General features: G+C 41.7%; 1 protein-coding gene across 2 annotated transcripts in view; it reads right to left on the reverse strand.

Annotated features, from left to right (window-relative positions):
• Positions 1-2970: 2970 nt before the first annotated feature.
• The window catches only part of VSTM5 (V-set and transmembrane domain containing 5), a 31062-nt gene continuing 7320 nt past the window's right edge, over positions 2971-26712 (reverse strand). For both annotated transcript variants that reach the window (XM_069759151.1, XM_069759150.1), the window contains 3 exons: positions 11243-11569; positions 11012-11149; positions 2971-4136 (listed from right to left, as the gene is read on the reverse strand). In XM_069759151.1, the coding sequence (XP_069615252.1) occupies positions 4102-4136; positions 11012-11149; positions 11243-11569 (500 nt within the window). In that variant the 3' untranslated portion in view covers positions 2971-4101. The remainder of the gene's footprint in view (positions 4137-11011; positions 11150-11242; positions 11570-26712) is intronic.

Consider the following 26712-nt stretch of genomic DNA (forward strand, 5'->3'; position numbering starts at 1 on the left):
GCACAGCAATGGGGCACAGTGAACGGTGCAGAGCACCGTATATGGCACAGCAATGGGGCACAATGAACGGTGCAGAGCACCGTATATGGCACAGCAATGGGGCACAATGAACGGTGCAGAGCACCGTATATGGCACAGCAATGGGGCACAATGAACGGTGCAGAGCAACGTATATGGGCACAGCAATGGGGCACAATGAACGGTGCAGAGCACTATATGGGGCACAGCTATGGGGAAATAATGAACGGTGCAGAGCACTATATGGCACAGCTATGGGGAAATAATGATCTATTTTTATTTTTGAAATTCACCGGTAAATGCTGCATTTCCACCCTAGGCTTATACTCGAGTCAATAAGTTTTCCCAGTTTTTTGTGGCAAAATTAGGGGGGTCGGCTTATACTCGGGTCGGCTTATACTCGAGTATATACGGTATATATACCTTTGTCGCCTTAAAAGGAGGGGGGCGCAGACACATTTCCTGCACAGGGGCCCCAAGCGGACTGTGTCCGCCCCTGGTGCTCCAATACTATGTTCGAGTCCTTGTGGCAGCATGTCTAGTGGCTGTTAGACAGCCGCAACACATGTATGGATTGCCTAACAAACAGTCAATCCTTGCATGTGCTGAGGCTGTCGAACAGCCATGAGACATGCATATGCGGGGACTTGAACATATTATTGGAGCATGCCGAAGTCACTCATATAACACCTTATCCCAGCACGTCGCTCATCACTAATCGACACAAAGGGGCACTCTTATCAACGAAAATGAGCACCAGTTACCATTCCCGACAGCCACTCCATCCATTCCCTATGGGGCAGCTCTGTTGAGAATGAAGGAATGAATGGAGCGGCGGTCGGGCATGTTCAGGGGTGCCCTATTCTTATGGGGATTCAATTTCCCTGTTCTACCAATCAGTACAGGTTTCAGAGGTCGGACCCCCGTGACCTATAAGTTATGGCCTAACCTGCGGATGGTTGGTAACTTAACCTATCTTGACTGGACAACCTCTTTAAGGCTTCTCTTTTTCGGTGACTGTGCCAACCCTGAGATCGAGCTGTTGAGTGAATTGAGTGGTAACCAGCCTTAGAGAAAACATTTTTTTCCCAGAAATCACACTTTTTCTTTGACCTTGTCTGGTCTGGCGGGTAATCTCTATTTAAAAGGTTTGTTCCCTTTCAACACATTTTTTCCCATAGGCCACGTTCACATGTTCAATATTGGTCAGTATTTTACCTCAGTATTTGTAAGCCACAACCAGGAGTGGAACAGTCAGAGGAAAAGTATAATAGAAACATGTGCACCACTTCTGTATTTATCACCCACTCCTGGATTTGGCTTACAAATGCTGAGGTAAAATACTGACCAAATACTGATAGTGTGAACGTGGCCATAGGCTCAGTGAATGTTTCATGTAGACATGCCCTGTTAGAGCCATAATTGTGATCCAATTTTCATCTGTTTGTGGTTTGTTTGGCATCCGTTTTCTTCATATATATATATATATATATATATATATAAAAAATGCTTTAAGATTAAAGGGGTATTCCCATCTCTAAGATTATATCAAAATATGTACAGTACAGACCAAAAGTTTAGACAACTTCTCATTTAAAGATTTTCCTGTATTTTCATGACTATGAAAATTGTACATTCACACTGAAGGCATCAAAACTATGAATTAACACATGTGGAATTATATACTTAACAAAATAGTGTGAAACAACTGAAATTATGTCTTATGTTCTAGGTTCTTCAAAGTAGCCACCTTTTGCTTTGATGACTGCTTTGCCTACTCTTGGCATTCTCTTGATGAGCTTCTAGAGGTAGTCACCAGGAATGGTTTTCACTTCACAGGTGTGCCCTGTCAGGTATAATAAGTGGGATTTCTTGCCTTATAAATGGGGTTGTTGTGTGCCGGCATTTACTACGGAGGACAGAGAATGAACTTCAATCCAATATTGCAGCCAGCATGCAGCCAGCGGGTAAGGAAAGGGTGAATCAAACACCCGAAAACCCCACCCCTATGGCTGAAGATTGTTCCTTCCAAATTCAGGTGACAGAGTCCCTTTAAGTATATTATTCCACATGTGTTAATTCATAGTTTTGATGCCTTCAGCGTGAATGTACAATTTTCATAGGCATAAAAATACAGAAAAATCTTTAACTGAGAAGGTGTGTCCAAACTTTTGGTCTGTACTGTAGGTGTAATAGTAATATTAGCAAATACCTGCAATTAGAAATGTGGTATAGTTCTTCTGATTCGCTGTGTCACTTACCCCATGTGCAGGGCATTGCAGTATCCATGGTTACAACCACTCATATAGCGACAGTAGCTAGTGGTTGTAACCAGGGATACCTAAGCTACTGCAGTGCCCTGCACACACAGTAAGTGGCAGTGACTTCTGATTCACCATACACAATAGTTGTATTCTGCTTCCCGAAGAAGCTGAGCGAAAAGCGCGTCGGGGCAGAGGGACATCACAGAATTTAAAATGGTTAAAATCCTCTAGGTAGACAAAAAAAGTTGTATAAAATCTAAAAAAAATAAATAAAAGTAAAAAATAAATCCAAAACCCAGATTTACAGTCCCCCCCCCCCAAAAAAAAATGTTATAGCTACCCTAAAACCGTATCTGTTCCATAGAAAAAAAAAGTTACAGATTTTAAAAAATGCCGTTTTATTATTTATTTATTTTTATAAATGTCAAAAAAAAAAAATTTTTTCCTGTTTTCACTACATTATATGGTAAAATGAATGGCGTTAACAGCTACAACTCGTCCTGCAAAAAACAAACCCTCATATCGTCAGAAATAATTAAAAAAAAATATGTCTCTTGGAAGAAAGGGGGGAAAAAAACAAAGTGTAAAAATCAGGGGTTTCTGAGTAGAGCAAGTTTAGAATTTTATTTTTGTATAAGAGAAAATTCGATGCTGCACTGAAGGTAAAAACGGACGTCCGAACCAAAAATTGATGAAAATCGTACTCAGAATGTTTTTTAATTAGCGGTCGCTTTTGTATCATACGCAAAAAGATGGACGCTTCAATGAGGCTTTAGGGAAAAACAGACACTAGGATGCAAGATCGATGCCATGCATGCACAATCTATTTGATCAGGCAACCGTCATTGTAGCTTTTTTTTTTGTTCTTCTTCTAAAAATATGAAACGTTAAAGGAATTGTCAACCTTTAGGGATAATATTTGGGCATTTTTATTACATAAATGTACATATTTGGGGCTAAAAATCATTTTTGTAATTGGGTTTCATTCGAAATTTTTCACCGTTTGCCTTCCATAGCCTCCATCTATTGTCGGCTGCAGAATGAGTTAACTAAGAATCTATCAGTGAGCTCCTTCCGGCAAAGAGTTTTTAACTCTTCATCTGTTTTTTTTTTCCTTTAGCTGATTTATGAATATGAAGCCTGTGAAAGCTAAACGGTGCCAAATCTTTAATGAAATAGAATTTCGAAAATGATTTTTAGACAAAAATACTCGCGTTTAAATAGAAAATCTGTTACAAGAGGTGAACAACCCTTTCTATGACTATGTCGAACAGCAGGGAATGCTGGAAGGGCGATTCACAGTGACATTTATAAAACGTATATATTTCCACACTGTGCGTTACAAGCGCTGACGACTCGATGGCGTCGGATCCAGGTAGTCACAACGTACACGTAGACTGTAAACAATAGGCTCCATACAGTGCATCATAGGACGGCGTAAATGTACACGGAGACCCCCCGTCACCATGGAGAGCTCAGGTTATAGCGGCTCGCCGGAATCTCCACTGACTGGTTGTGTCACTGATAAGGCTCCGGAGACAATGGGGAGAAGCGGTCGCTCGAGTTCGCTCTCAACGCTCATTCTGTGCATTCGCTTCTAGACTCCAATCCATCAGATGGGAATTTTTTTTTTCCCGATTGCTAAGGACAATACTGCAGACCCCTCTCATTAGTGCGGCATCCGGTGGGTACGAATCTGTTACCATAGCAACGTATTGGACAACACTCCGCTCCTCCCCTCCCGCACCCCGATCACTGGTAAACATGACGTTCACTGGACAATAGTCTCTGTGGCGGCTTGAGGTAGGTGATCCACAGCTCAATCTGAAATGATTCGTAGCTCGATCTGTTCTGCTGCAAGTGACGAGAGTGAACAACGTCATTAAAGGGGTCCTCCGATCATTACAAATGCCAAGATATGCTATATCACCTCTAGGACCCCCCCAACCATCCTGGCCCGAGGCATTAATTTAGTGTAGTGTCCCCTTCTAGGTTTTCCATGAGCTCAGGTCGACACCATTTATTTTATTCTCTGAATTGGTGAGGGTCCGAGAGTTCAGTTCCCTACTGATCATAAATTGGGGTATTTCATCCCACCATCCCTGAAAAAGATATGATTACCCCTTTCAAGAAGACCTAAATTGTGTATATTTTTTTACCTGGTGTAAACACCGATGTTCTCCTGAATCCGGCGTTGTTTTTCTTTACTTCCTACGCCTCTCCGTTCCTGAGATATGGCCCCTTCTTCACTGTAGATGAATCTAGTGTTTTTCTCCAAATGGGTGTGGCCAGTTTTAGTCAGGTCCTTGAGGAATACACCCTCTTGGCTAACAAGTCTAAATTTATATACGGAGAATAGGAGGCCATATCTCAGCAACGGAGAGGCGCAGGAGCATAAGAAAAACAGCGTCGGATTCAGGAGAAAAGCGTTGTTTACACCAGGTAACAATAAATTACATATTTATGGCAAGTGGCAGATAAGCGACATAAAACATACACATATAATATATATATATATATATATATATATATATCACAGAGCAAAAGTTTGGACACACCTTCTCATTTAAAGATTTTTCTGTATTTTCATGACTATGAAAATTGTACATTCACACTGAAGGCATCAAAACTATGAATTAACACATGTGGAATTATATACTTAACAAAAAAGTGTGAAACAGCTGAAATTATGTCTTATATTCTAGGTTCTTCAAAGTAGCCACCTTTTGCTTTGATGACTGCTTTGCACACTCTTGGCATTCTCTTGATGAGCTTCAATAGGTAGTCACCGGGAATGGTCTTCCAACAATCTTGAAGGAGTTCCCAGAGATGCTTAGCACTTGTTGGCCCTTTTGCCTTCACTCTGCGGTCCAGCTTGCCCCAAACCATCTCGATTGGGTTCAGGTCTGGTGACTGTGGAGGTCAGGTCATCTGGCGTAGCACCCCATCACTCTCCTTCTTGGTCAGATAGCCCTTACACAGCCTGGGGGGGTGTTTGGGATCATTGTCCTGTTGAAAAATAAATGATGGTCCAACTAAACGCAAACCGGATGGAATAGCATGCCGCTGCAAGATGCTGTGGTAGCCATGCTGGTTCAGTATGCCTTCAATTTTTAATAAATCCCCAACAGCGTCACCAGCAAAGCACCCCCACACCATCACACCTCCTCCTCCATGCTTCACGGTGGGAACCAGGCATGTAGAGTCCATCCGTTCACCTTTTCTGTGTCGCACAAAGACACGGTGGTTGGAACCAAAGATCTCAAATTTGGACTCATCAGACCAAAGCACAGATTCCCACTGGTCTAATGTCCATTCCTTGTGTTCTTTAGCCCAAACAAGTCTCTCCTGCTTGTTGCCTGTCCTTAGCAGTGGTTTCCTAGCAGCTATTTTACCATGAAGGCCTGCTGCACAAAGTCTCCTCTTAACAGTTGTTGTAGAGATGTGTCTGCTGCTAGAACTCTGTGTGGCATTGACCTGGTCTCTAATCTGAGCTGCTGTTAACCTGCGATTTCTGAGGCTGATGACTCGGATAAACTTATCCTCAGAAGCAGAGGTGACTCTTGGTCTTCCTTTCCGTGGGCGGTCCTCATGTGAGCCAGTTACTTTGTAGCGCTTGATGGTTTTTGCAACTGCACTTGGGGACACTTTCAAAGTTTTACCAAGTTTTCGGACTGACTGACCTTCATTTTTTAAAGTAATGATGGCCACTCGTTTTTCTTTACTTAGCTGTTTTTTTTTCGTGCCATAATACAAATTCTAACAGTCCATTCAGTAGGACTATCAGCTGTGTATCCACCAGACTTCTGCTCAACACAACGGATGGTCCCAACACCATTTATAAGGCAAGAAATCCCACTTATTAAACCTGACAGGGCACACCTGTGAAGTGAAAACCATTCCCGGTGACTACCTCTTGAAGCTCATCAAGAGAATGCCAAGAGTGTGCAAAGCAGTCATCAAAGCAAAAGGTGGCTACTTTGAAGAACCTAGAATAAAAGACATAATTTCAGTTGTTTCACACTTTTTTGTTAAGTATATAATTCCACATGCGTTAATTCATAGTTTTGATGCCTTCAGTGTGAATGTACAATTTTCATAGTCATGAAAATACAGAAAAATCTTTAAATGAGAAGGTGTGTCCAAACTTTTGACCTGTACTGTATACAGAAAAACTGTATTTGTTGCCTTTAGTAGCCAATCACAGCACAGCTTTCATTTTTGAATGGCAGAATATGAAATAAAAGCTGCTCTATGATTGGCTGCTATAAGCAAGAAAGACAATTTTTCTTTTAGAAAGGCTATTCTCAGACAAATGTATTTTCATTCAATGCGTTGTCCAGGTGCACACAGATAGCACAATGGTATCCTACGTGCTAGACGCAGGGGTCCCCAACTCCAGTCCTCAAGGCCCACCAACAGGTCATGTTTTCAGGATTTCCTTTGCATTGCACAGGTGATGCAATTATTACCTGGGCAAGACTAAGGAAATCCTGAAAACATGACATGTTGGTGGGCCTTGAGGACTGGAGTTGGGGACCCCTGTGCTAGCGCACATAAGTAATTCTACACACGGGCTTCTTAGCGGCAAGCACTAGCCGTGTTCATTTTACACGCGAGGCATATTTACATGCACACGAACCCCGTCACGTTCACAATTTTCAGATGTGACTGGTCCAGGAGTGGCGACGTTTGTCTGGACGTAGTCAGAATGTCATAAATATCCCCAAGCGAGCCTCAAAAATGATCAAAACTGTCTACAAGAAAATCTCTGTTTGTTGCCCAGCACAACCAATCAGAGCTCAGCTTTCATTTTTTAAACAGCTCTGCTAAGATGTAAGCTGCGCTGTGATTGGTTGCTATGGGCAACAAATACAGTTTTACTTTAGGCAGTTTTGAGAAATCTTCACTGTTCTTTATTGTATGAATGAGATAAATTTATGGTGTGTGACGAAGCATACGTGAGGATGGAGAGACGGGATTGGATATGACATGTGACCTTATAAATTGGAATTAGAACACTTTTCACTTTGGCAGCCCTCAAGGGCACTATTGGATGTCGGTGGCGTCTGGAGCGGGAAACCTCCCAGAAATCCTTCTTTCTGGAGATTTCGGAGGTTAGCTGACAGTCGAGAAACTTGCCATCTCCTCCAGGTGACAGGGTAGTGTGACTCCTGAGCACCAATATGGAAACTGCAGAATAGATACTGTCTTTAAAGAAAATTTCTCACCAGGCGGCCAGTCTTTGTTCTTATTCTATTCCCGCCGCTCCTGATTTTTTTTTAAATGCTCCATACAGCTACGGAGTTATCGGGCTTTTTAGGTAGTACTAATTTTATAGTCTTTGACAAAGGGGTGTGACTCAAAGGATCCTCTGGGGCGTGTCTTTATGTGCTTTGCATAATTACCCTGCGAGGCACGCCATCTTCTTAAAAGCGCTACAAATCAGCACTGAATAAAAAGGCCCATATGTCTGGAACCGTATGGCTGATTTGAAAAAAAATCCTTAAAAACTGGAAATGAACTCTTTCCTAAAAAAAATAGATGATCTCATTTATAGGGATTGTCCACTATCTGGATAACCCCTTTTTAAATGAAGTAGTCCACGCTGTAAAATAAGAAAAATAACAGATACTCACCTACCAGCAATGTTGACACCGTGATTTTCGTGGCATTGTTATGGGACGTGAGCCCTGCCGAAGTGAGAGTTCGCAGCAGTCCAATAGTGGAGGCTTTTGAATGCAGGGCTCACGTAGCCCTTGGATGAATGTTGGACAAGCAGCAGTGATTGAGCGCAGCACCCCGATAGTGGCCGCTGATTGGCTTCAGGGCACACGTGGCCTAATGTCGCTGGAATGAATATTCAGTGTGGGCCATTTATATGGATACACCTAATTAAAATGACCCCCTGACGAAGGCTGACGCCGAAACGCGCGTCGGGGACTGGCACATCCAGGAGAAGGGCAGTATTACAGGTAAAGCCTGCTTTGAGATACTTTATTTTAGCTATTTGCTGCAACAATAGAATTTACTCTATGTGTTATATGTCACAGTGTCTCCAAATTTATGTAGCAGTCCCCTGTTCTCCTTATTAGTATTACAATGAAAACCCTATATTAAGGGTCACCAATCTAACCCAAGAAGAGGTGCGAAACCGGCTAAATAAGATTAAAATAGATAAATCTCCGGGTCCGGATGGCATACACCCACGAGTACTAAGAGAACTAAGTAATGTAATAGATAAACCATTATTTCTTATTTTTAGTGACTCTATAGCGACAGGGTCTGTTCCGCAGGACTGGCGCATAGCAAATGTGGTGCCAATATTCAAAAAGGGCTCTAAAAGTGAACCTGGAAATTATAGGCCAGTAAGTCTAACCTCTATTGTTGGTAAAATATTTAAAGGGTTTCTGAGGGATGTTATTCTGGATTATCTCAATGAGAATAACTGTTTAACTCCATATCAGCATGGGTTTATGAGAAATCGCTCCTGTCAAACCAATCTAATCAGTTTTTATGAAGAGGTAAGCTATAGACTGGACCACGGTGAGTCATTGGACGTGGTATATCTCGATTTTTCCAAAGCGTTTGATACCGTGCCGCACAAGAGGTTGGTACACAAAATGAGAATGCTTGGTCTGGGGGAAAATGTGTGTAAATGGGTTAGTAACTGGCTTAGTGATAGAAAGCAGAGGGTGGTTATAAATGGTATAGTCTCTAACTGGGTCGCTGTGACCAGTGGGGTACCGCAGGGGTCAGTATTGGGACCTGTTCTCTTCAACATATTCATTAATGATCTGGTAGAAGGTTTACACAGTAAAATATCGATATTTGCAGATGATACAAAACTATGTAAAGCAGTTAATACAAGAGAAGATAGTATTCTGCTACAGATGGATCTGGATAAGTTGGAAACTTGGGCTGAAAGGTGGCAGATGAGGTTTAACAATGATAAATGTAAGGTTATACACATGGGAAGAGGGAATCAATATCACCATTACACACTGAACGGGAAACCACTGGGTAAATCTGACAGGGAGAAGGACTTGGGGATCCTAGTTAATGATAAACTTACCTGGAGCAGCCAGTGCCAGGCAGCAGCTGCCAAGGCAAACAGGATCATGGGGTGCATTAAAAGAGGTCTGGATACACATGATGAGAGCATTATACTGCCTCTGTACAAATCCCTAGTTAGACCGCACATGGAGTACTGTGTCCAGTTTTGGGCACCGGTGCTCAGGAAGGATATAATGGAACTAGAGAGAGTACAAAGGAGGGCAACAAAATTAATAAAGGGGATGGGAGAACTACAATACCCAGATAGATTAGCGAAATTAGGATTATTTAGTCTAGAAAAAAGACGACTGAGGGGCGATCTAATAACCATGTATAAGTATATAAGGGGACAATACAAATATCTCGCTGAGGATCTGTTTATACCAAGGAAGGTGACGGGCACAAGGGGGCATTCTTTGCGTCTGGAGGAGAGAAGGTTTTTCCACCAACATAGAAGAGGATTCTTTACTGTTAGGGCAGTGAGAATCTGGAATTGCTTGCCTGAGGAGGTGGTGATGGTGAACTCAGTCGAGGGGTTCAAGAGGGTCTTCCTGGAGCAGAACAATATTGTATCATACAATTATTAGGTTCTGTAGAAGGACGTAGATCTGGGGATTTATTATGATGGAATATAGGCTGAACTGGATGGACAAATGTCTTTTTTCGGCCTTACTAACTATGTACTATGTTACTATTTAAGCATATTAGCATATATTGTATGTAGCCGCGCAATTTCCATATTTATTTTCAAGTATTGGGTTTTACATTTCTACATATTTAGATTCCTACCGCAATTACAGACATCACATTTTTCTTATTTTTTTAACCCTCTTAGGTCTCTTTTAAAGGTGTATCATCCATTTTTCATTCATTCATTTTTTTCATTATTTATTTTTGTTTAGTGTGTCCATATATATATATATATCTTTTATATATATATATATTTTCTATATTTTTTGTATATATATATTTTTTTTTCAATTCTGTGGTTGGCTTTATATTTATTTCTTTTTTTCTATTTACATTACGCCATCATTCTACCATTGCAGGATTGTATTTTGCCCTGTCTCCTTGTTGTTGTGCCTTTTTTTGGTTTCTTTCCCCCTACCAATTGGTATATATTTTTGTATTAATAAATAAATCTATTTTGAATCTATTTTTGGGCATTCGTTTGGTTGTGTGTTCTCTGTTTGGTTCTAATTAAAATGGGAATGGTTGGTACTATCAACTTCCTGTTTCTTGCACATGTGTATATGGGAGGGGGAAAACTTTTCAATATGGGTGGTGACCATGGCGGCCATTTTGAAGTCGGCCATTTTGGATGCAACTTTATAAATGGCCCACCCTGAATATATGGTTTTGTTTTTTTTTATATTTTTCTAGCAAGACTATTTAATTTAAAAGGGGTATTAGATAAGTCCTTTAAAGGAGTCTGTCTGGTAAACGTCCTCACCCCTACACTGATCAACCGATATGAATGGCTCTTGTTAACAAGCGGTTGTACCTCGGATGGTGGCTGTCCCTGGTACTGAAGATGTTCCATGCAGTGAGCCGGACACGGTCACGATAAAATGTACGGTGCCGCGGCTTCCACCTCCGGCATCCGCTATCCTTAGTGCTTCCTTGCCCATGCCAACGCAACAAGTAATGTACGGATTTGGGGGCATAGTTACCTCTCCGATGCTGCTTTCTCCTCTGGGCGATGTTAATACACTTGTTGCAGAGCCACATGAGGCAGACTAACACGGCCGATCCGGCAGCTAGAAAGGCAATGAACACAGCCACGAAGTAGAACTCTTCATAGCGGATTTCTGAAACGAGAAACAGTCGTGAAGAAAACGGCGGAAGCTTAAAAAAAAAAAACGAGCTAAGAAAACGCCAAGAGAGGAGGAGAGAATTTCTACCATGAACATTGAGGATAATTGTGCTCTGCTTGGTACTTCCAAAGTCATCACTCACTGTGATCATATAGAAACCAGTGTCTCTCACTTCCACATTCTGAAGTTGTATGGAGCCGTTGTCAAACCTGTGAACCCGACCGGCATAGCTGGCGGAAACATTAACGTAAGAGTTCACCTTCCACTCAATGATACACTGCGCCTTCCAGCTCGACATGTATTGCCATTGTATCCACGGCGTTCCGTTAGTCGCGTATTCAACAGAAAGGAGGACATTTTGGGTCACTGTTGCGTTTATGATGGGCTCCGGGACCAGCAGGACGATTCCTTTACCTACAAAAAGATTAGGAAAATTTCCATGAAGTGACATTAGATTATAGTTCATACCTTAATTAGGATAAAGAATCTCCCCGTGATCTCCATTCCGCTAATGATCTATGACTGAGCCTCCCTGTCCCGTCTCAGAGACTTTTCTTGTGCTGCACCAGTTCTATGGAATACACTACCTAAGACAATCTGATTAATTGCCAGTTTTCACAGTTTTAAGTGTGACCTAAAGACATTTCTTTTTAGACAGGCCTATCACATTACTTATGTATTTTTCTTACTTATATAGCGCCATTAATTTCCACAGGCAATTAAAGACATCATCGCTGTCCCCATTGGGGCTCTCCTTTCAGTATGGGAGTGTGGGAGGAAACAGAGAAGCCGTAGGAAACCCATGTAAATTTACTCCACATTACTTCCTATAGAACGAGATTCACAGGTCTCCTGTCCTACCAACCTGGCTGCTGGATCAGCGTCTTGCAAATGGTTTTTGCTGAACTGCATATAATCTGCCTAAAGGATTCTTAATACATGTATAATTGTATTGGAACAGCCACTGGTCATTCAAATGTGGATATGGCAGGAGTGAACATATAGCTGATGCCGCTGCACCGGAGCCCGGAGGTTAACAAGGGCACTTGCAGGGCGGTTAATAAAGTGGACAATCGGCCAGTGACTCCGAGCCCGAAGCTGCGAGGGGCCCATGGTCAGATTGCCTTCATCAAAGGCAGCATGCCTATAGTAGAAAATGGCGCGGAGATGCAGGAATCCATCCTGAGCTTAAATGACGTCAGCAGGCAGAACGTGTCTGTGTAATTTTGAATTTGCGCGGTGAAGGAGAAAGAGGTGATACCGCTGGGGAACGTACAGCGATTCGAGTTCTCCAACCTCCATTTTATTATAAGACCGTGATAACGTTTTCTCCCACCCCCTAATTCATTAGGATTAGTGATGAGCGAGTATACTCGTTGCTCGGGTTTTCCCGATCACGCTCGGTTGGTCTCCGAGTATTTGTTAGTGTTTGGAGATTACAGTACGTTTTCATCGCGGCAGCTGAATTATTTACAGCTACTAGACAGCTTGATTACATGTGGGGATTCCCTAGCAACCAGGCAACCCCCACATGTACTCAGCCTGGCTAGTAGCTGTAAATCATTCAGCAGAGGCGATGAAAACTAAATCTCCGAACACTAACAAATACTCGGAGACCAACCGAGCAACGAGTTCACTCGCTCATCACTAATTAGGACGCTATCATGGACTTATAGTGAATGGGGGGGGGGGGGCACAGGACAGGGACTAAGGCTATGTTCACACATTCAGGATTTGCAGCAGAAAATTCTACTGCATATCCTAATGTGTTTGCAGGAAAAACTCTGCACAAAATATTCATTTTTTACCATGCTTTTTACACGTGTTTTTGTTACGGATTTTTCCCCACCCATTATTTTTGCAAGAATTGACAAAAAAATAAGCAACATGCATGAGAATTCAGAAATCTCATTTAGTTTGCTAGGACTGTAAAATGCTACATATTTGCGTCCATAAAAATGCAACTTGTGCACATAGCCTTGAAATGAGTTGGTGGGGGGAGAGTCACAGAGACTGATTAATTTATATTTGTTGGGTGGTGGAGATTATAGTTAATGGGGGGCACAGCGCTGACTTATTAGTTTATATTTTGATTGGTGTGTGACTAATTGTATATTATTGGTGGGGTACATATCTGTATTCTGGGGCGCAGAATGCGGGAGACACATATATATGCAATATAGGAGACCCTGCTGTTTTCAGCGCTGCAGCGATCAGTGCATCAAAATAATCGTGGCTGGAGATGTTGACATGAAGGTCTGACTAGATGGAGAAGAATCAACAGAATAAGGCTCTAAGCAGACGATACTGTATGACTTGGAGTAAATCTGTTATTTGTAAAATCCCTTAGGCCACATTCTCACATTTGTGTGATTTGTCCGTGTGCTGACAGATTTTTTTTTATCGCACGGCACACGGACTTGTAGAGTTTTATAGATCCATTCACATACTGTATCTGTGAAAATCTTGGATCCGAGGAATAGATCTGCAAGACTCAGAGCATGTCCATCTCTGATCCAATTTTGTGGATCATATACATATTCAATGTGTCTATGAGAAAAAATCGTGCAGCACACAGACACTTCACATGGATACAGGAATGTAGCATTATTATGTATAGTGTTGTGCCTTAGTGCATAGTGTAATCACTTATGTACAGGACCGTGTCTTAGTGTATAGTGTACACTCTTATTATGCACAGTGCCATGCCTTAGTATATAGTGTACTCACTCATAAAGTATAGCGCCGTGCCTTAGTGTATAGTCTATTCAATTAATACATGTAGCGCCATGACTTAGTGTATAGTGTACTGACTTATTATGTATAGCGCTGTGCCTTAGTATATAGTGCATTCACTTATTATGTATAGCACTGTGCCTTTGTGTATAGTGTATTAATTTATTATGTATAGCGCCGTGCCTTAGTACATAGTGAACTCACTTATTAGATATAGCGCCATGCCTTAGTATATAGTGTATACACTTATTATGCACAGTGCCATGCCTTAGTGTATAGTGTACTCACTTATTATGTATAGTGCTGTACCTTAGTATATAGCATATTCACTTATTATGTATAGCTCTGTGCCTTTGTGTATAGTGTATTAATTTATTATGTATAGTGCCATGCCTTAGTATATAGTTTACTCATTTATTATGTAAAGCGCCGTGTCTTAGTGTATAGTGTATTCACTTATTATGTGCGGCAACATGCCATAGTGGATAGTGTATTCACTTATTGTGTTTATTGCCATGCCTTAGTGTATAGTGTACCCACTTATTATGTATAGCACCGTGTCCTAATGTATAGTGTACTCACTTATATATAGCACCATAATTTAATGTGGAGTGTACTCACTTATTATGTATATCATCGTGCCTTAGTGTATATCGTATACACTATGGGCAGCACGGTGACGCAGTGGAAAGCACAGCAGCCTTGCAGCGCTGGAGTCCTGGGTTCAAGCCCCACTAAGGACAACATCTGCAAAGAGTTTATATGTTCTCTCCGTGTTTGCGTGGGTTTCCCCCGGTACTCCGGTTTCCTCCCACATTCCAAAGACATACTGATAGGGACTTTAGATTGTGAGCCCCAACGGGGACAGCAACGATAATGTGGGCAACCTGTAAAGTGCTGCGGAATATGTTAGTGCTATATAAATATTATTATTATTACACTTATTATGTACAGTGCTGTGCCTTTGTGTATAATGTATTAATTTATTATGTATAGCACCGATGCTTAGTATACAGTGTACTCACTTATTATGTACAGCGCCATGCCTTAGTGTATAGTGTGCTCACTTATGTATAGCGCCACATCTTCGTATATAGTGTTCTCACTTATTATGTACAGCGCCATGCCTTAATGTATAGTGTACTCACTTGTTATGTATAGCATTATGTATATTATATGTTAACTATATTATTCACAGCGCTCTCTCTGTATTACATAGTCTTCTCTTGTTAGATATAAAAAGACTGCTTACGGAGTATCGTGTGACCAGAAGACCAATCTATCAGCTCCTCTATGGGAAAATAAGTTTTCCCATGATACATGCGCAGTCATTTCAGTTTATATGTAACAAAAGAAGATGCTATCTAATAAAGAACTGATCAGTCATTATCAAAATACTTAATTTATTGATAAAGACAGATTGTGCCATTACTGAAATAGGAGATGTTTATCTGAGTCTATGTAGAGGGGAGGAGGAAGGAGCTCTGCCTGTAGCTCCTCCTTCCTCCCTTTTCCATAGAATTTTAAAATCACCAACTGCCATCTCCTATCTCCATAATGGGAAAATCTGTGTTCACTGAAGAAATCTAGAATTTTGAAAATGACAGATCAGACCAAGAGGAGAAAAAAGCAGATTTCTCTGATAAGATATTTTCATGTGTACTATTGTGTTCTATTGATTTATGAATTAAAAATTAAAATGGCGTTCACACCCATACAATTCTCATCTTCACATCGGAATTTAAAAAAAAAACACATTTTGAAAGACATTTTAACTCTGATTAACAAAGTAAGTACATCGGCCTCATCAGGTCTAAGTGATCTATTTACTAAATAATGCAATTTGTATTGTGAAATCTAGTGTTTTTAGCCTGAAAACATGACCAAAGAACAGAATTTCATAGAATAACCAGTATATGGTTATGTTATTTAAAGGTTAATGGCTGATCTGTAGATAATGGGGTTATTGAACATGTATACTCTGCAGACACTCAGGGTAACGCTCTGCACTTTGATCATGAAGCCATAAACCACGTTCGCTAATAATGTTCTATAGATTTTATGCAATATCTATACTATAGATAACAATGCTAGGTACGCCTATCCGCTCTGCGGGAATTATGACCCCAGTGAGGTGCAGCTATAGATTCTCACATGTTTTACCATAAAACAGCAATTCTGCCGCATTTAGTCTTTGATCTCTACATTGTGATGTCCCTTTACTATTCCTCCTGGAAATGAATAACTATTTTGACCCCTGCGTCTTACCATTCTCACAGGCAATGGGGGTGGCCCTATAGCCTGCTAATATTCCCCGTCTGCACAGACTGCGTCGTATACAATCTGACTATGTAGATAAAGGGAATAATAACACTCTCACATCTGCCGGTAGATTTGATTCAATCCAAATAAAATTCCTCCCTCTCCAGACCCCAAAGCATAATGAACAGGTCTGTGAAGGGGTTAAAAAAAATTAATAAAAATCTTTTTGTAAATGTTTGTTCGTTTGTTTGAAAAAATTTAAAACTCAATAAAAAGTATTGAAAACATGTAATAATAAAATATTATAGTGACCCGTCCTAGACCTGGCCCTCACCTTTCCTGTTACTGTCGCTCTCTGCCCGGTTCCCCTCTCCATTCACCATGATGTGCATGGCGTTCCACATAACCGCATTGGGGGCCAGGAATGTCACTGATGTGCACCACTGGGCCTCACCATCGATCCAGTGATCTGGGCCCTGGGAACCCAGAGCTCCAAATTCAGACTCTATGGGGGTCCCAGTGTTGAAACCCCCCAGCAATCAGCAATTTATCTCTTATCTTATGGATAGGGATAACTTTTTTCCCCAAGAATCATAGAAGGTTACAGTGGGAAGGGACCTCGGAGGTCATCGCGTCCAACCCCCTGCTCAATGCAGGATTCACTAAACCATCTCGGACAGATGTCTGTCCAGCCTCTGAATGAAGACTTCCATTGAATAACCCTTTAAAGCAAGGGTGGACAATTAATTTTCTCAAGGGGCCACATTAGAGACCGTCACTGTTGTGGAGGGTCGAACCAATAGGCTGAAATTAATTCTGCTCAATATTAATATTAACATATTACAATTATTATTTTATATTAATATTAATTGTATCACTTAAGTATGATGACACCCCCCTACATACCATCTGAGCCCACACACAGCCCCCTATATACAGTATGAGCTCTCGTTTAGCCCCCTATATATAATATGAGACTTCAGATAGCCCCTCTATATACAGTATGAGTCCAAACACTACCACCTATACACATATACAGTATATATATATATATATATATATATACAGTATGAGCCACCACACAGTCCTCTTTATACAGTGTGAGCCCCCACATAGTCTTCCTATATACAGTGTAAACCCTCACATAGACTCCATATATAATATGAGGCCCCCAATATGCAGTATGAGCCCACGCACAGCCCCTATGCACAATATGAGCACACACAGTCCTCTTATATACAGTATGAGCCCTCACATAGTTCCTCTTTATACAGTACTAGATGGTGGCCCGATTTTAATGCATCGGGTATTCTAGAATATGCATGTCCACGTAGTATATTGCCCAGCCCACGTAGTATATTGCCCAGTCACGTATGTCACAGGTTAAAAAATAAAAAATAAACATATACTCACCTTCCGTGGGCCCCTTGTAGTTCGGTCACATGACCGTGATGTCATGGCAGGTCCTTGTCGCATACCATCCTTAGCACCGGAACCTGCCGCTTGCATGGAGTGGTCTATGTACAGTATAAGCCTTCACATAGAAGATACAAGTCCACCTATACAGTATGAGCCCTCACATAGCTTCCTATATACAGTATGAGCCCTCACATAGGTTCCTATATACATTATGAGCCCTCACATAGCTTCCTATATACAGTATGATCCCTCACATAGCTTCCTATATACAGTATGATCCCTCACACAGCTTCCTATATACAGTATGAGCCCTCACACAGCTTCCTATATACAGTATGAACCCTCACATAGCTTCCTATATACAGTATAAGCCCTCACATAGCTTCCCATATACAGTATGAGCCCTCACATAGCCTCCTATATACAGTATGAGCCCTCACATAGCCTCCTATATACAGTATGAGCCCTCACATAGCTTTCTATATACAGTATGAACCCTCACATAGCTTCCTATATACAGTATGAGCCCTCACATAGCTTCCTATATACAGTATGAGCCCTCACATAGGTTCCTATATACATTATGAGCCCTCACATAGCTTCCTATATACAGTATGAGCCCTCACATAGCCTCCTATATACAGTATGAGCCCTCACATAGCTTTCTATATACAGTATGAACCCTCACATAGCTTCCTATATACAGTATGAGCCCTCACATAGCTTCCTATATACAGTATGAGCCCTCACATAGCTTCCTATATACAGTATGAGCCCTCACATAGCTTCCTATATACAGTATGAGCCCCCACATAGCTTCCTATATACAGTATGAGCCCTCACATAGCCTCCTATATACAGTATGAGCCCTCACATAGCCTCCTATATACAGTATGAGCCCTCACATAGCCTCCTATATACAGTATGAGCCCTCACATAGCTTCCTATATACAGTATGAGCCCTCACATAGCTTCCTATATACAGTATGAGCCCTCACATAGCTTCCTATATACAGTATGAGCCCTCACATAGCTTCCTATATACAGTATGAGCCCTCACATAGCTTCCTATATACAGTATGAGCCCTCACATAGCTTCCTATATACAGTATGAGCCCTCACATAGCTTCCTATATACAGTATGAGCCCTCACATAGCTTCCTATATACAGTATGAGCCCTCACATAGCTTCCTATATACAGTATGAGCCCTCACATAGCTTTCTATATACAGTATGAGCCCTCACATAGTTTCCTATATACAGTATGAGCCCTTATCCTGAGGATGCAGATAGCAGTTATATCGAGTGAGGGGCGGAGAAAGGTATGGTGCGGCCCATGGGACACTGTTTTAGGCCCCTCAGCTGTCTCAGTCCATAGGACCAACTGGAACAGCCACTGGGCCGGATGTTGCTGGCAGGCCACACTTTGCCTTAGTCTGCTATAAAGTTCACCTGTTTTTTTCAGGTAACTTTTCAGAATAAGCTATGTACATGAGAAATAACACTATTTTTGCCCATTATATGACTTGTATCCTGCATTTTTCACCAGTTTCCCCTCTGAAAGCTTTATTCTAATTTTGAGTTGTCTCTGAGCTGGTGGGTGGAGAATAACTGTTATGATGTCTGCAATACACAGCACACACAGAAATGAGTGACTGAGTGACTCCTGATCTGCTACCAGGAGCTTCAGAAGCAGCAGCAGCATGGAGGACATTATACAGCAGTACTGAGCAGTGTAGTTGCTTTGTAGTAAGGTGGTTTCACACTTGCGTAGGGCTGAGCTGTGGAGGGCTGCGTAGTTCCTCCGATAAGCCCCGTCCACTGCCACACCTCTTCCATTCAGCTCCGCCTACGTCGGCATGCGTCCTGCGTACCTTTCTTTACCATTGGTTATGCAGGCCATGCGAATGTATGCGGATGCCTCTGCATGCATCGTTTTAACGCTGCCCTGACTGCAACAAAATGCAACATGTTGCGTTTGGTGCAGTTCGGTGCAGCATCAAAACGACGCATGCGGAGGCATCCACATACATTCGCATGGCCTGTATACCCAATGTTAAAGATGTAGGCAGAGCTGAATGGAAGAGGTGCGGCAGTGGGCGGGTTTAACGGAGGAACTACGTAGCCCTCCACAGCTCTGCTCTACGCAAGTGTGAAACCAGGCTTGCCAGGATACAGAGGTCGCCTATCACATCGTTATACAGGTGCATCTCACAAAATTAGAATATCATCTAAAACTTTATTTATTTCAGTTCTTCAATACAAAAAGTGAAACTCATATATTATATAGTCATTACACACAGAATGATCTATTTCAAGTGTTTATTTCTGTTAATGTTGATGATTATGGCTTACAGCCAATGAAAACCCAAAAATCATTATCTCAGTAAATAAGAATACTTTATAACACCAGCTTGAAAAAATGATTTTAAAATCCAAAATGTTGGCCTACTGAAATGTATGTTCAGTAAATGCACTCAATACTTGTTCGGGGCTCCTTTTGCATCAATTACTGCATCAATGTGACGTGGCATGGAGGCGATCAGCCTGTGGCACTGCTGAGGTGTTATGGAGGCCCAGGTTGCTTTGATAGCAGCCTTCAGCTCATCTGCATTGTTGGGTCTGGTGTCTCTGATCTTCTTCTTTACAAGGTTAAGGACAGGCGAGTTTGCTGGCCAATCAAGCACAGGAATACTTTTGTTTTTTAACCAGGTATTGGTACTTTTGGCAGTGTGGACAGGTGCCAAGTCCTGCTGGAGAATTAAATTTCCATCTCCAAAAAGCTTGTCGAAGGAGGGAAGCATGAAGTGCTCTAAAATTTTGTGTTAGACAGTGGCACTGACTTTGGTCTTGATAAAACACAGTGGACCTACACCAGCAGATGACATGGCTCCCCAAACCATCACTGATTGTGGAAACTTCACACTAGACCTCAAGCAGCTTGGATTGTGGCCTTTGCACTCTTCCTCCAGACTCTGGGACCTCGATTTCCAAATGAAATGCAAAATTGATTTTCATCTGAAAACAACACCTTGGACCACGGACAACAGTCCAGTTCTTTTTCTCCTTGGCCCAGGTAAGATGCTTCTGATGTTGTCTTTTGGTCATGAGTGGCTTGACGCAAGGAATGCGACACTTGTAACCCATATCCTGGATCCTTGTCAGCAGAGGGAAGCATGACATGCTCTAAAATTTCCTGGTAGACGGCTGCACTGACTTTGGTCTTGATAAAACACAGTGGACCTACACCAGCAGATGACATGGCTCCCCAAACCATCACTGATTGATGGATACAATTAGCCGTCTACCAGGAAATTTTAGAGCACTTCATGCTTTCCCCTGCTAACAAGCTGTTTGGACATGGAAATTTCATTCTCCAGAAGGACTTGGCACCTGTCCACACTGCCAAAAGTACCAATACCTGATTTAAAAACAACAGTATCACTGTGATTGATTGGCAGCAAACTCACCTGACCTTTACCTCACAGAGAATCCATGGGGTATTGTCAAGAGGAAGATGAGAGACACCAGACCCAACAATGCAGGCGAGCTGAAGGCTGCTATCAAAGCAACCTGGGCTTCCATAACCCCTCAGCAGTGCCACAGGCTGATTGCCTCCATGCCACGCCGCATTGGTGCAGTAATTGATGCAAAAGGAGCCCCGACCAAGTATTGAGTACATACACTGAACATACATTTCAGTAGGCCAACATTTCATTTTTTAAAATCATTTTTTCAAGCTGGTGTTTATAAAATATACTAATTTACTGAGATAATGACTTTGGGGTTTTCATTGGCTGTAAGCCATAATCATCAACATTAACAGAAACAAACACTTGAAATACATCGCTCTTTTTGTAATGACTCTATATAAATATATATGAGTTTCTCTTTTTGTATTGAAGAACTGAAATAAATAAACTTTTTGATGATATTCTAATTTTGTGAGAAGCCCCTGTATATATGAAATGAATGAAGTGGAGAAATCAATTATTTTGGACATTGTTTTATTCATGACTCTACAGTCGGTAATTGATGTAGTAAACTGCAGACGCTTCCTGACAGGAAATAATGGGAATGCATTATTGAGTGGAGATAGGCCGATACGGCTAAGTGCATGGCGGAGAGTTCTGGGCCTAAGAGAAGCAAAGTGAACGGTTCTACAGAGTCTGGGAAAGACCTTGCCAAATAAATAATAATAAGTATGTGACCTTGTTTTCAGGCAGGATGTTTAAAACTGTATAATTTATTTCTTAAATGGGTGGTCTGCTATGGACAGTCCTTATTTATTAGAGGGGGTTCCTTGGCAACAGGTAGTTTACAAAGCTTCCTCCTACTGGGACCTCCATTTTAAGCTGTGATCTATGAGGAAATCTGACAGGAAATGTTCATTCTTTGGAGGAAACTGATCATTACACAGTGCCCATTCATATCAATGACGTGTCTGCGTGATACAGGACAGGACAGGTCCTCCAGAAGCTTTCTGTAATTCTTCTTCTGGATTCTGGATCCCAATCCAGAGTCTATATTTATTCATGTGATATGAAGTGTGACCTTCTTGCATAAGGTCTTTTGGGCTAACGTTTGCTAAGATTTTGAAGGAGTCTGTGGTAATTTTTGCCCCCCTTATCCCGAAGAGCTTTTGTGAGGTCAAATGCTGATATAGGAGGAAAGGCCGAGCTCACAATCCCTGCTCTAGTTATTGGACGGGGCTGAGGTCTGGGGTCTGTGCAGCCGGTCATGTTCTTCCATCAATCTCCCCCTTCCATGTCTTTATTGGGCACAGTCATGGGGAACAGAAAAGGACCTTCCCAAAACTGTTCCCTCAAAGCCGGAAGCTACAATTTTCCAAAATATCTTGTGCTGAAGCATTAAACTTCATTGTAACTAAGGGGGCCGACCCACGAAAAACAAGTCCATCATTTCTCCTCCTCTACCAAACACTACAGCGGGCACAATTCAGTCAGGCAGGTAACGTTCTCCTGGCTTTCACCAAACACAGAATCATCTATCAGATGCCAGAAAAGTTAGATATGCCGCTGCAAAGACCATATTTTCCACGGCTCCAGGGTCCAATGGTGCAGCTTGACACCACTCGATCTGACACTTTGCATTGTGCTTAGTGATGTAAGGCTGCATGCCAGTTCACTTTACACCACATCACGCCAGACCATTACCAAAGGTCCTGATGGACTGAAACATTTACGTTGACCACCGTCTTGATATATGAAATCATTTGAATGTCATATGCTAACGTAGCTGAGGGCTCTGTGACGGTAGACGTATACAAGCACGACCCAAAATTGCCAGTTGTTGAATTTTGTGGACCTGCCTGTTCAGACAGGAAGGAGCGGCTTAAAATAAAGGGATTTAAATATTAAGAAGCTTCATTGTTTGTCTATTAACTATAGTGTAAAAATTTTGCAGTGTGCCAAACCATCACACCCCGATTTTACTGTATGAGCATTTTCAATGCTGACAAAACAGATATACTATGATTTTTGTTAAAAAAAACAAAATTAGCAATCTTGCAATTTTCACACTGGCCACTAGGGATTTTTTAGACTCCTACATTCTGTGGTTTCAGGAAAAGTTTTCACCAGGATCCTTATCATCAGAGACAGGATTACAATGGCAGGTAACATCCACCAATCACTGTAGGCGATATCACAGCTCACCCCCTCCCCCTCCTATCACAATGACCTTTGCACACGCTCATTAGATGCTTCAATACAGAGACAGGGTCCGAGACTGATCATAGTGGCTAATGTACATGTGTTATTTCCTGAAACGACAGGAAGTTAGACTAACAAGAAGCCCCAGTGGTCAGTGTGAAAACTGCAAGATTTCTATTTTTTTATTTTTTTTTAATACAGATTGTAGTATGTAGCAAAAAAACACAATGAAATAAAAAAAAATAGATTTAACTCAATAATTTGGTGTAAACAAAAGGTAATTTTCTCTTTTCTTTAAAGCTTTGACTTGACCTGTATATGGCATAATTTTTACCTGTCCAGACAAATTCCTAGAAATATTTTTTAAAATTTTGCTTTGAAATGAATGCAGAAAAAAAAAAAATCACGAATCACTTTCTGATATCCACCATACCTCCCTCAAAAAAATTATAAAAAATGTAAAAAAAATAAATGAATCACATTATCAAATGATACCAATAAAAGCAACAGCTCGACACTCAGAAAACAAGCCCTCACACAGCTGAAAAATAAAAAAAGGATCTCAGAAATTGGCGACGCTAATCAAATTTATTTTTACAGAATTCACTTTTTTTTAAAAAATTCCCTAAAACATAAAAAAAAGTACAAGTTTGGCACCTTCGTAATCGTACTGACCTGGAGAATTGTGCTGCTCAGTTACTTTTACCGCACAATGAATACCGTAACACCAAAAACACAATATCAGAATTGCGGGGTTTTTTTACAATTTCGCCCCATTTTGATTTTTTTCCCCAGTTTTTTGTATAACCCACGGTAAAATAATGTACCGTAAATAAAAACTACAAGTCGTCCTGCAAAAAAATAAGCTCTTTATGGCTATATCGACAGAAAAAAAAAAAATAATAATAATAAAAAAAAGTAACATTAAATTATGGTTCTTAAAAAAAAGGGAGTAAAATCTGATAATACGATAGTGAAAATTTGCCACAATGGGAAGGGGTTAAAATCAGGGCCAAATAATTAAAACAGGAAACTATGAGCACATTCATGCAACTTTTCAGACTGATTCACGGTGTTAAATGCGGTCAGCCGTGGCATAGAGCATGTGTTCATCGATTGTCACTTCCTCCTGTAAATTGTACTTCTACCTTTACTGTAAAACAAACACGTTGCCCATCCCGGCCTTATCTGTAGGTGTAGCCATTGTGGAGTCCGAGACGGATGTGAGGGGTGTGGAAACTTCACATGGTGAAAAGTCCTACTGTCTCCACCCTGGTAGATATGTACGATGTGATCACAGAGACATTACTATGTCTACGGCATTAATACATAACCACGTAACGCTGAGTGACGATGGAATATAAATGGCCACAGCAGCCTTTATTAAACATAACAATTATTTGAATAAGAATAACTCCATTACCTTCTCTGAGGAGATCCTGGACGGCCCCCAACACTGGTGCAGTACCGGAACACAACACTCCCCAGTCGCACCACTCCAACTCGGGGTTGACAAACCGTCATGGCACTGCCCAAACCATTTTCCTGATTCCCAGGGAACTGTCCCAGCGGCAACTCACCACACTTAATAATGAGGGGTCACCATACCTCCAATGGGACCCCGGTCCCATTATCCAAGGCAATCCCTGACCTCATCACCACCGATTACTATGACATAGACAAATTTTACACCCAAATCTCTCACCCACCAATACCAACCAAGCCTTAACAAAAAAATACACGGGTGGGCAGGATGTTCCTTGTTCCTGTATCTTGAATGGCAGCTGCACCCCCAGGATCGTCATCTTTTAACAAGGTGCTCAGATACTAACTGACCCTCTGGTGTACAACCAATAGTTAACCCTTATTTAGACTCCTACTCGAACTGTCTTCAACTCACCTGCTCTCTAATAATAATGACATAACTCTGCCAAATCTGTCAGAGTCTGCACAGTAAAGATGACTAGTGAAAAAGGCCAATATGTATAAGATGTACACAACTGTGTACTAGGAAATGAAAAATCATTAACAAATATATAGTTTTCTATTCCGGTACTCATTTTACCACTCTGATAGGTGTGATGGACTCTCTATTTATGACACCTCCATCCACTTATCAGTATTCTGACTATATCATTATCAATACAACTAAGCAGGTCCTTCCCAGCTTACTATCTGTATTAGGCTGATCCTACTAGGGAATCTATCCATCTCCTTGGTCCTGTGATCCCTTGCTTGGCTGACTTGATAACTCATTTTTGGTGAGCCTCAGTGGTGCCTCATTTAACATCTTCAATGTTTTGCATCCTTGTCTCTTAGCATTTAGGAGTGCTGAACGCCGATGGAAAAAACCCAGACATCAGAAGACTTCATCCACTTCAAATTTATGTTAAGAACCTATAACTCTGCCCCTCACATCGCCAAACAGACCTACTTCACCACCCTGATCTCCTCACTAGCCAACAACCCCAAGAAACTTTTTGACATTTTTCACTCCCTCCTCAGGTCAAAAGCACAAGCCCCTATCACAGATATTTGTGCTGATGACCTGGCCTCCCACTTTATAGAGAAAATAGATAAAATCCATCAGGAAATCCGCTCCCAACCACTAAGTGCTGTGACTCCCATCCCTCCCTGCATTTTCCCTGGCTCACTCTCCACATTTGATCCCATCACAGAAGAAGAAGTCTTCAGACTCTTCTCTTCTTCTCATCCGACTACATGCACTACTGACCCCATTCCCTCTCACCTCCTCCAGTTTCTCTCTCCAGTCGTCACAAGTCACCTAACTACAATCTTTAATCTCTCCCTCCCCTCTGGCATTTTCCCCTCCTCCTTCAAACACTCTATAGTTACTCCATTACTAAAGGAACCCGCTCTCGACCCATCCTGCACAAATAACTACAGACCAGTCTCCAATCTCCCCTTCATCTCTAAACTCTTGGAGCGCCTGATATACTCCCGCCTTACCCGTTACCTCTCCACTCACACCCTCCTAGACCCTTCACAGTCCGGCTTCCGCCCCCTACATTCGACAGAAACTGCACTCATCAAAGTGACCAATGACCTTCTGACAGCAAAATGTAACGGTGACCACTCTCTGCTCATTCTTCTCGACCTCTCTGCAGCTTTCAACACTGTTGACCACGGTCTTCTACTCTCTAGGCCCCAGTCACTAGGCACTAAGGACACTGCTCTCTCCTGATTCTCTTCCTATCTTTCTGACCGCTCCTTCAGTGTTCTGTTCTCTGGCTCCACTTCATCTCCTCTTCCTCTCACTGTCGGGGTACCTCAGGGCTCAGTTCTTGGCCCCCTTCTCTTCTCCCTCTACACGGCCCCAATTGGACAGACCATAAGCAGATTTGGTTTTCAGTACCATCTTTATGCTGATGACACACAACTATATACGTCATCCCCTGACCTTACCCCCGCTGTACTACAGAACGCCACTGACTGTCTGTCCG

The sequence above is a fragment of the Ranitomeya imitator genome, chromosome 3 (genome assembly GCF_032444005.1).
Source record: "Ranitomeya imitator isolate aRanImi1 chromosome 3, aRanImi1.pri, whole genome shotgun sequence".
Lineage (NCBI taxonomy): Eukaryota > Metazoa > Chordata > Amphibia > Anura > Dendrobatidae > Ranitomeya > Ranitomeya imitator.